General features: G+C 46.4%; 1 protein-coding gene across 1 annotated transcript; it reads right to left on the reverse strand.

Moving 5' to 3' along the window:
- Positions 1-499: 499 nt before the first annotated feature.
- ICOSLG (inducible T cell costimulator ligand) lies at positions 500-10019 on the reverse strand (the record flags this gene model as incomplete). The annotated part of the gene is made up of 6 exons (XM_082014098.1): positions 500-546; positions 1648-1824; positions 3362-3646; positions 4145-4507; positions 6448-6488; positions 10006-10019. The coding sequence occupies 6 exons, from the start codon at positions 10017-10019 to the stop codon at positions 500-502; spliced, it is 927 nt and encodes a 308-aa protein (XP_081870224.1).
- Positions 10020-10933: the final 914 nt, after the last annotated feature.

A 10933-nucleotide genomic window follows, 5' to 3' on the forward strand; every position in this document is an offset into this window, starting at 1 on the left:
GATGTTCCTGTATCCCAGCTAAAGACCTTCTAGGATATGGTGCCTAAAAAGGCAGGGAACAACCATTTGGTGATGGGCAGTGACACGATACGAAGTAATAAATGGTCAGTGTTGTCCTGACTTGAAAACTGGCGTTTTAAAATAGATTTTCCAAGTTTGGCTCTGCTTGGCTGATAGCACAATCCACCCATCTTGATGGCAACAGTAGCTGCAGCATGGCTGTAGAATAGGAGGGGAGGGTGGCTTCAGCCTGTAGGCTTTGTGTCCCCTGTCGATTTGTCATGTCTTTTGGCCTGAACTGTTGAAGGAACTTCTGGGAACCAAGACTCTCAGGCTGCCTTTGGTGATGCTTACAGTCTTCAAGGACAGAGAAGAAGTAGGACTATGGCTTTACAGGCTTGAGTTTGTAACATCCAGCAAGTCTAATACAAAGGTTTTGTGCTGAACTTGAGTACCGCAGCCATGAAGTCACTCTTGAGAAAAATATAGCAATGTATTTTTAATACTTACAGTTGAGTTCTCCTTTGTCTTCATTTGGTTGGACATCTGTGGAAACAGATGCACTGTTTTAAGCATGCAGGGTAGATAACTATAGTCTTTATCCACATGAGATTAATATTAAGCAACATCCACCAAAGTTGAGGGTTGAGTGTGCTAAATGGTTTTTGGGCAGCAAAATGTAGTCCATACTCTATTTCGTTAAAACCTAGGTCACCATTTCAGCAAGGATAGATTTTGGGCTTGAAGGAACAGTGCTGCTCCATGTTTTGGGACAGAGTCCTGCACCATTCTTGGGTTGTTTCTGAAGGAAGGACATGGCTCCTAGCACAGCTACTGCAGATGCTGGGTGAGATCACTACCCTGCTTTCTCCTGCTCTTTTCCAAAGTATCTGGGCTTGCTAGCCATGATGAAGAGGGCATGGACTGAAAAGTGTGGTTGCCCCTGCTCCCTTTTCTTAGATGTTAGCTCTTGTATACCTGTAAAGTGGCTTACAGAAGTACTCGAATACATCAGCAGACAGAGTCTTGTGGACCTGACTTATTTAGAGCTACCTTTTGTTCTGTCCTGCCAAGCGCTCAAGAGTCACACACATAGGCAAATGCAGCAATACGAGGGTACGCACATATAATGTGGAACAACAGTGAAACATGCTTTATTTCTAACTCATAGCAAGCTGCTTGATCCCAGTGGGATCTTGAACCCTTAATTGTCCAGCCAGTGACTCTGAAGCTCTCAGGATTGATTTACCGTCTGATTTCTGCTTTGGATCATGCTAAGCAGAGTGAGCTACTGACCCCAGTCCTGTTCTGTGGAGGACCATCCCCTCCAGAAACAGCCTGAAGGGATCACAGCTGAGAAACTAGGGCTTGAACCTGCACAAAGTCCGAGTTACTCACATCCAGCAGTTAACTCCTCTGAGGCTCAGGCACCCTAGCAGAAAACCATAAAAAAATAACATGTCCTGAGCACTATGCGTCCTCCCCAGGGCATCCCAGTTTTTGATAACAGCATGGTTTCCTGCTGTTGTGTGCAGGCAGCTTACTCGTACCTTCTAGCAATGCTAGAAAAACTAGATGACATTAAATATTGTGGCAAATGGAAAAGAATTCTTCAGATTTGGTCACGCAAATCAAGGCCCTCATTACCTGTATAGGATACTAATTTAGAGGACCTCCGTCTCCACAGCCAGCAGGTTAAAACAGCTAGAAGACCTATCAGAATGACAATGGAAACTATGCCAGCTGCTTGAGCACCTCGTCCATTTTTTCCCAGGTTTTTGTGACTTTCTGTGCTAGAACCATTGCGTTGCTTCTGCTGTGTGTCTAGAATAAAATAGAAAAAAAGGATGTAGTTAGGTATAAATTTTCACATTTCATAAAAAGCAAATATTTGACCCTGTTTTACACAGACACAAAAACTTCTGAAGGACTAATATCACTGTGATTCCGGTGGTATTCCTTCTGAGCAAGGCACACTTTTAGCTTATGCAGTCTAGTAATACAATGCCAGTTTATTCATCATACTGCATGCATGCCTCTTTCTTCCTTTTTGTTGTTCTTTCCTGCCAGCCTTGGGAGACTTATGTTTGAGCTTGTATCTAGACTCAGTTGAAAATAAATCTATACAGAATCTATAATGTAAACCTGGTGGTACATTCAGAAAAGTGGGTGAAAACCTGTTTCTCTGAAGTTAGTGATGAATTCCCACTGATTGCTGCAAACTGAAGGTTTCAAATCCCAGGTCTTGCTCTTTCAAGTGTGGCAGTGCTTTTAGAAGCCAGCACAAAATAAGATGATGAAGGTGTTTTCCCCAGAACATGATATGATAGAATGCCAGCAGGAAACCAGTGACAAGGTTACTTAGTTTTCCTTTAATTTGGGATGACAGCAAGGGTATGCTATCATATAAACACTCTGCTGTGCAACTTTTGCTTGTGTGCACAATTTTTGTTCCTGGAAATAGTTTATAACGTTTGGCTATGTTTGTGGGATCGGTGTTGTTAAGTCCAGAGTATGGGACTCCTTGGCACATTCAGGTAAACTAATGCAGGTATCCAGCTACAGTTATGCAAGCAGACCAACCTCCTTGCACCAGGGTGCAGAAACCTGTGAGAGAAAGGTGTGGCAGGAGACAGGACCAGGAACAGCAATGAGACTGAACAGCCACCTCCAGAAAAATGCTCCTGCTCCAGATAGCTTCTCTACACAGCTGTTTGGAAATCATGAAATCCCCTATTGGTACTATAGCTACAGCTTTTCTTAAAATAGCTTTCTGGTTTTGAGTATTTAGCTGCTCAACTCTTCACATTTTTACTATTGATCATTCATATCAGCAATAAATAGCATATGATACTTGTGTATTGTTTTATTGGGCTAATATTACCCATTTGCTACGGGCCTACTTTAAATAGCGCACTGTATGAAATCAAGTTTTGGAGACTGAAAACAGAAACTAGACAGCGTAAAAAGCAAATGTGAGTGCTGCAAAGCAGTCGGGTAGGCATTCAGGAATCATGGATCTGTTGTATGGTGCACCCTGAAAAATAACCTGATTGCCCCAGTCATCATGTTCCTGGGGGGAAAGCCTAGTGACTGTCCTGGATGCAAGAGCTTCTCAGTGCCATTGTCGTACCACACTTGATGGGGTGTTCACTTCAGTGTGGAAGAAGTTAAAGTCCACGGCTAAGCATAACTAGCTTGAATCAAAACCTAGCTTGAATCAAAACCTGAGCTCTTCTCAGCACTTTTTTGGAACTACTGAATTAATGCATAGCCCTCGTTCGTGCATATCTATAGACAGAGACATATTGGTTGATGTTCCTGTTATCTAGAAAACGTGAAGTATCATGAAAGGACTTACAGTTGGCTGACAGATTTTCCCGCAGTATTTTATTTTCTATGGAGCACTCTATCTGCATGTTAGAAGTGGCTTTAACCTTCAGCGTGCTAAAAATGCTGTAAGTGCCATCGGCGTGAGGGGTGATCTTTAGTTCAGATGGAGGCAGGTGGCTGTTGTCTGTTTTATTTATCCAATAAACATTGGGCTCTGGGTATCCATTGCCAGACCTGCAGCTGAAAGTCATCTCCTCTCCAGCGCTGTCACTGTTTCTTATCGGTCCACTGAGTATTGGCTGGCTATAACTAGCTGGAGAGCGAGAGAAAAAGAAATGTTGAAACATACTGAAAAGACAAAATTTTGACATGGGTTCTGAAGCAGAAGTTCTGGGTTTCACACGACCCTCATGACTTGAAAGGGAAACACCTGCAGGTTTGGTATGTAAGCCAGAGAGCTGAGGGAATTGCTGGAACTACTGAAGCCAACCCCAAGGGAAGAAAGCAACTTCTTAAGTTGCTATCACCCAGTAATGTGAAAGAGCCCTTATATTAATGAAAACCAAGTTGAAAAAAACCACACACTGGATCAACAGCTGTTATGGGTATTCTCCCAGTTTTAGATGGCCTATCTGTAACATTTAAATTAAGCAGACTTCATTTCAGCGAAGGGTTGAAGTATGTTTCAAAGTCAAGGTTATGTTTAAATGTAGTATTGAAATGGCACGAATTTGAAAAGTTGGAATGAGAATTTGGGCAAGTGATTGTGCATCACTTGCAAATCACTTGTGCAAGTGATACAAGTTCTTACCTGCTAAACTGAGAACCACTTCTGCCTGGTGAATCACTCTAGTATATTCAGTTTTCTGCAGTACTACACATTTGTATGTACGTTCATCACTCTGGCTGACATTTAACAGTAGCAGAGAAAAATTGCCATTTTCCAATTTATCCCAGAATAATTGAGTCCTGTTTTTAAAGTGAATACACTGCTCACTTTCGTTGTCTTGACCTGAGATCAGTGCATGTACAACTGAACACTCTTCTTGATCATCAGCTATTTGCCAATATACCCGTAAATTTTTTAAGTGCAGCTCTCTTCCTCCATAAATGCAACTCAGTGTGGCATTGTCTCCAAGTTTACTGACAATGATCTTCTCCTCCAGTGCAATAGCTACAAGATAAGAAGAGACAGACAAACAAGGAGGTTATGTGGAAAAAATGCAATTATTTTTAAGTATATTCTACCACATGTGGACTCCAGTATCATTATTTATAACAGGCACCTGAGTGTGCTCACTTCATACTCATTCCTACCTCCTGACTTGCTGGTGGCTAACTCTTTCCATGTCTGTTTGTACGTTTTCCAAAGGGACCTTTTACAATATAAAGCCTTCTGTTTGTTTCTTTCTCCGAGGACCAACCAGTCTAAGCGTTCACAGCCCCACAGCTACCTGCATGTTTCACTTTACCCACTGACTGCAGATACATATTCAAGTCCTAACGCTTTAATAATAACTTTTTTTTTAATTAAGAAAAATGCCAAATAACACTAGGTAAATCAGAAGTGGTGGAAAGACTGATAAGCACAAGAGTGCTATCATTATTTTGAGACCTAAAAAATTAGGAAGGGGAGTAAAAACAGTGTTTCTCAAAGTGGACATGTCATAGCAATCCCATAGCAATGCATCGGTGTCACCTTCTCAACAAATATATCCAGCTGGCAAACCAGCATGCCTGGCTAACTCCAGTGACACATTCATTAGACTTTTATAACCTCTCACAGCCATGTGAGGTAGGCAGCACAGTATCTGGCTTTTAGGGCACTTTTCCTGGCCTCCAGACATGAGAAAGACAGCCTCTCCTCCCGGTGAGCAGTGAGGAGGTGTGAGCTGGCTGATGAGGAATGCAGAAGGTGCAGGTCACCTACTCTGAAAGGGCCGGGGCGGCTCTGACCGCAGCCTCCCCGTGGGGAAGGGGCACCACCTCTCCTCCACTACTGCAGCCAAAACCTCCTGTGCAACTGGCTGCTGAGACCAAAGCAGGGTGCACATTGTAAATGTCGGACTGCGGGGTGAGGTGGGGGTCAAGCATGGGGTTGGATGGAAGAAGGGATTATGTGGGTGGGTGAATTAGGGAAAGAAAGATGATGAGATTGAGGTTTGGAAATGTGGAACCAGAGCATGAAGAGGTGGGAGGCAGCAATGCTTTAGGTAAAGGCGAATATGTCTTTGTGTTGGTGCGCTGGACTCGGAAATAGCTCATCTACATGTCTGAGTTGGGCTCCCTGGCTTAAAAACACTGCTGAAGTGACCGCTGTACTTGCAGGGACGAAGGCAGTATGTTCTCTCCTTATCCTCTGCTGGGTGAGACAAGAAGTAACAGGCTTGAACTGCAACAAGGATTCTGCAGCTCAGACTTTGGGAAAACCCTTGTAGCAGCAGGAAAAGCAACACTCTGGAAAACATTGCCTGGGAAGGCGGGGGCACCTCCATCAGCAGTGTTATTTAGGAACAGGCCAGCTGGCATCTATTGAAACTGAATCTGGTACAGTTTGTCCTGATTTTGGGGCTGGGGACTTTCCTTGATGACTTTGTTGAGGTTGTTCCCCGTCATTAAGGAAGAACAGATAAGAGACAACTCTGAAAACATTTAAATATCATCAAGCATTGTCCTTTAACCTTACCTTTGTTTTGAAAGGTATTTTTGGAACTGTACTAAAACAATTTGCTAATATTGGGTACTTGATACAGTGATGTATAATTCTAGTCGTAATATGAGTAGGGACTTTATCCAGGCACATTAGATCTGCTTATCAACAGCCCGTATTACCCTGCTTCTAAGGCCTTTTGTTGGCAGAGATAAATACGCAGGGATGTCTGTAAAGCAAGCAGAGCAATCTAAGCAAGAGCACCCATAAGGTCTTTTGCTATTCTCAGTACTGAAACTGATATTTTCTTCTTTCCCTGATGCATGTCACACTGAGAAATTCTTAAGTGTCTTGCTGAAAACATGCAGATGTTCATATTGTTTGTATTACAAATACTCTGTATATTTGGCCAAACACATTAAGGGATGGCAGCTTCATTTTTAACTCAAGTGTTCTGAACTTACCAGCTTGGAGGATATGAAGGAGCAGTAACAGAAATCCATAGCTAAAATAAAAAAGCAAACAAAAGTGTTACATGATAGACTTTAACATCTCTGTTGTTTACATAAGCAATAAACCTAATATTGTTTCAGCATAGTAGCAGAAGTAGGTAAATTAGGTACTGCTACTAAGTAATGTCCCAGTAAAGTATTTGCATTTTTGACAGCTGCAAAACTTCTGCTCAAACGACATAACTCTGTGGGTGGGTGGCCAAGGCCATGAATAGCAGTAAAACACGCTAATATTGGAATCGGGGCAGAAGGCATGAAGCTAGTGTTGTGCCTGTCTTTCTTGTGAAAGATGAACTGTATAGACTTACTGGACAAACAGGCCCTGGAGGATATCTGGATCATTGGGAAGGAGTGTGGCTGCACAGCCCTAAATCCAGGTTAAAGCGCTGTATCCCACTGTTTTGCTGAAACTCCATCAGTTTTATCTGGTCAAAGGATAACAAGCAGCTGACCATGCTGCCCACTGTTTTGTACACTCAGTAAAAATGTGTAAATGGGAAATGTGTGATAGCAGGGAGCTGTGCAAAGGTTTTGCTGGAAAGAGTTTGGTGTGTTTGATTGCTCCTGAGGGGGAAATCTATGTGGGAGTTTCCCAAGGGAGATACAGCTGCTGGAAAAAGGTGCTAGGTTAAACTGGGTTTTCCCATCTATAATGAGCAGGTGATATAACTCTCATCCCATAGGGCTTTAAGAAAGATAAATGTGGAGCACTATGAGTTACTTTAAAATAACCTTTCACCAACCATGCCTAGCTATACATTGTGCTCTTCTTCCTCCAGACCGCTGTGGGAAAGGAAAGGAAAAAGAGGGAAGGAAGATACTGGAAAGGTTTTGGAATGGGAGCTGTGTGGCTGCAGTTGCCCACCTTGATATTGCTCCGATGCACTAAGGTTACAAAGCTGAGCCAATGGGCAGAGGAACATGAGTACCTGCTCATCCCCACTTTCTCCGGCTCACTTTTGCAAGCAAGCAGGACTATGAGGCCACACTACCTGAGTGCTGCTGGTTCCCTTCCCCAGTTCTCAACCCTCAGCCAGGTCCAACACTGAGCCAAGGGCTGGGGCAATGGGGAGAGCTGCCCCCAGCAGCCCATGTCCACCCAGGAGCAAGCTCAGGGTCTCCCACCCAGCCTGTTCGTTGTCTTCCCTCCAAACGAGGCCTGCCCCGGCTGACCCTCCTCCCTCCAAGCCCTAACCTAAGCTCACTCCCCCAGCAGCCATTTCTCACCTCACTTTTCCCCATCAGCTTCACATATTTGGCTTCCCATGGAGAAAGTAGAGGACATTCCTGATGCAAAATCTATCTCCACTTGAAGAGCCATCTCCAGAGAATGAGATGGGGAAAGCTTAGGGAAGAATCAGTCTGAATTGTATTATTTCTATATGAAGAAAACGCTTCCTTTTCCTTTTCTGTGTCCTTTGAAACAGCTTCATAAGTGAGCTTTCAAAAGTTTAAGTGGATACCCAGTGAGGAAAATTTCTGCTCTACTACTTATTTTAGTAAATCTGCAATCAGCCCTAAAGTACATCTCCCAAGTAAGCATACCTAAACACTCCAGGGAGGCAGCTGTGTTCTGTCTCTGGCAGTGACTTTTGGTGGCTTTTGCACATGGTCTTGTACAGTATTTCTGCTGTATTTTTATACTGTGCAGGAGCCATCAATTTTATGCCAGGCTTGTAAAAGTCTGTCTTGACAAGCTCACCTTAATGTAGTTCTTAATCATTCTTAATCCTATGGCTGTGTTTGTTTTATTGTTCCCTGCCCAAGCTAGAAACTATGGATATAGCAAGTAATTTGAATTAAACAGAGAACAACAATTGACTGATCTTTATGGGACTCTTTAGGAAATTTGTCATGGTAGGCAATTGCTAATGCTAACAAACATTTAGATAGTCAGCCAGAACTGATTCGCTAATGTATGTATACAAAGCAGTTCTTGATTTCTTATTTTAATAAATGATGTCACAGCCAAGGTTGGAGAGATCTAGGGATGCTCATCCTCTTATTTGGAGGAGGTTGCAGCTGTGGTACTGTGGGGGCAGCGTCAACCCACTGTGTTCCCCTTTAATGCCAAGCTCCTGTTGGAAAAAGGGAGAAATGCTCTTGCCTGTGGAGAAACCTCCCTTTTGCCCCATATGTACATGCAGCTCCTGTGTCCATCACACTGGCAGTGAGCTCCTCTAAAAGCAGGTGTAGCTGCATTAGTTTCTTAGGTTCTCTCTCTCCTTTATTTATATAAAAAAAAATTTTTAAATTATTTTTTTTCTTTTTCAATTCTTTCCCACACCTTCCCCTTCTATAGGTTTTTTAAAATGTCATGCGAAACGGGAGAAAGTTGCACTTCCTCTTTCATACATTCTTGTTTGGTGAGATTATTCTTCCTACCAGTAAGTCAACTTTTTCATGCACTATTTATTTTAAAGTCATGGGATGGTGTTGTTCTGGCACAAACTAACCAGACAAAAGATAGAATCATAGAATCGTTTAGGTTGGAAAAGACCTCTAAGATCATCAAGTCCAGCAGTTAACCGAGCACTGCTAAGTCCACCACTAAACCATGTCCGTAAGCACCACATCTACACGTCTTCTAAATACCTCCAGGGATGGTGACTCCACCACCTCCCTGGGCAGTCTGTGCCAATGCCTGACAACCCTTTCGGTGAAGAAATTTTTCCTACCATCCAATCTAAACCTCCCCTGGCACAACGTGAGGCCATTTCCTCTTGTCCTATCACTGGTTACTTGGGAGAAGAGACCAACACCCTCATCGCCACAACCCCCTTTCAGGTAGTTGTAGAGAGCGATAAGGTCTCCCCTCAGCCTCCTCCAGACTAAACAACCCCAGTTCCCTCAGCCGCCGATGTCCCAGCGCTCGCAATAGTAACTCTGGGGCTTTTGCTCCACTGCTGACATCTGCTTTATCCCTTAACCTTGCAGTGACACCGCTCTTCTCGCATTGGCACGTGCCCTAAGTGGGTTGTCTGTGACGCTCTTCCAGTGCCCACCGTAAGGCAACGCTAATCTGGGCAATAAAAACCGGCGGGCCTGCTTGCCGTCTCCCGTCATTCGCGTTCGGGCCAAACGGCTCCTTAAAATGCCAAGTAATTGCCTGCAGTCTTCGACGGGGCGGGTCACCAACCGGAGCCAGGTGGGGCCTCGGGGCGGGCCGACCCGCCATGCCAGCTGCATCCCGTCCGCCGAGGGTGCCTCCAAAACCCGCCTCCCCCGCGGCTGCGGGCGCCGGGGAGAGCTGCCCGCCCAGGCAGCGCGGTGCCGGCGGGCGGCCGCTGCCCGGCGCGTTTAACGAGCTGTCTGGGGGTCGGGAGGGGACCCCGCGCACCGCCTCACCCCTGTCCCCATGTAAGAAGCCCACCCCCGCCAGAACTTCTCCTGCCCGCTGCGTTGCCATGAAATTCGGACATTTTTAAGGGGGGTTGGGGTGTATCCGTCTGCCCCCCGTGCCCCAGCGACACGCGGGAGGGGCAGCAGCTCCTCCGCACCGCCACTTACCCTCGTGGCTCCATCGCAGTGGCACAGAAGGCGGGTGGGAGCCGAGCCGAGCCGGCGGCCGAGCCGCTTTAGGCCATTCCCCTTCCCCTCCCACGCCTCCTCCCACCGGGGATTTCCGCCTCCCGTGCGCGGCCAGCCCTGTAAACGGGGTGCCTTGCGACCGGTACGTGGGCCGCCCTGCCCTGGGCTTGAGGGCCAGCCCCGGTGCCGCTTTGGTCCCGCTTCGGCCCGAGGTGGCCCGGCGGCATGGAGGGTCTCAAGGCACTCGCCCATCCCCACCGACCCCTTTCCAAAACCTCTCCGAGGCCTCTTGTCAGGGACTCCCGACCCCCGCAAAGCCGCGTCCCGCGGGGAGGCTGCCTGTGCCCCATCAAGCCGCGGCGCCGCTCACCGCCGGCTCTGGGCGCTGCTGGGGAGGACCTGGGGAGCCAAGGCTGGGCACCGGCCTTTGAGACAGCACGGCGGGAGCAGCATCTTGTTGGCCCTGCGAGGCGGTGGAGACCGGTCCCACGGCCCCGCTCGGCGTGTGCGCTGTACTGCAGGCCGGCTGCGGGCAGGGGTCTGCACGGCCTGCCAGGGAACCGGGGGCTCGGCTGTCGAGCTGTGTTTTGACGTACGTTTCAAAAGACGTTAGGTTTACAATGGCATAATTAGTAAATAACCCTAAACGTGATTTGTAGTGGTGTGTGACCACACCTGAAGAGGTAGAAGGTAAAAGTTCTGTCTGAATCGCGTTGATAAGGGGTGTCGGAGCAGCTATGTGAAAGCCATGGTTCGCATTCACCGGTGTTTTTGTGGCTGGCGCCGCATCAGTTGGCTGTGTTTGGCTTGTTCACTGCCAGGCTCCTCAGCCCAGCTGAGACTCCTTCGCCAGCGTGAGCGCCTGCGACGCACGCCGCAAAGCTGTCACTGCCACGCTGCAAACAAA

The sequence above is a fragment of the Phaethon aethereus genome (assembly GCF_964289735.1).
Source record: "Phaethon aethereus genome assembly, chromosome: 1".
Taxonomy (NCBI): Eukaryota; Metazoa; Chordata; class Aves; order Phaethontiformes; family Phaethontidae; genus Phaethon; species Phaethon aethereus.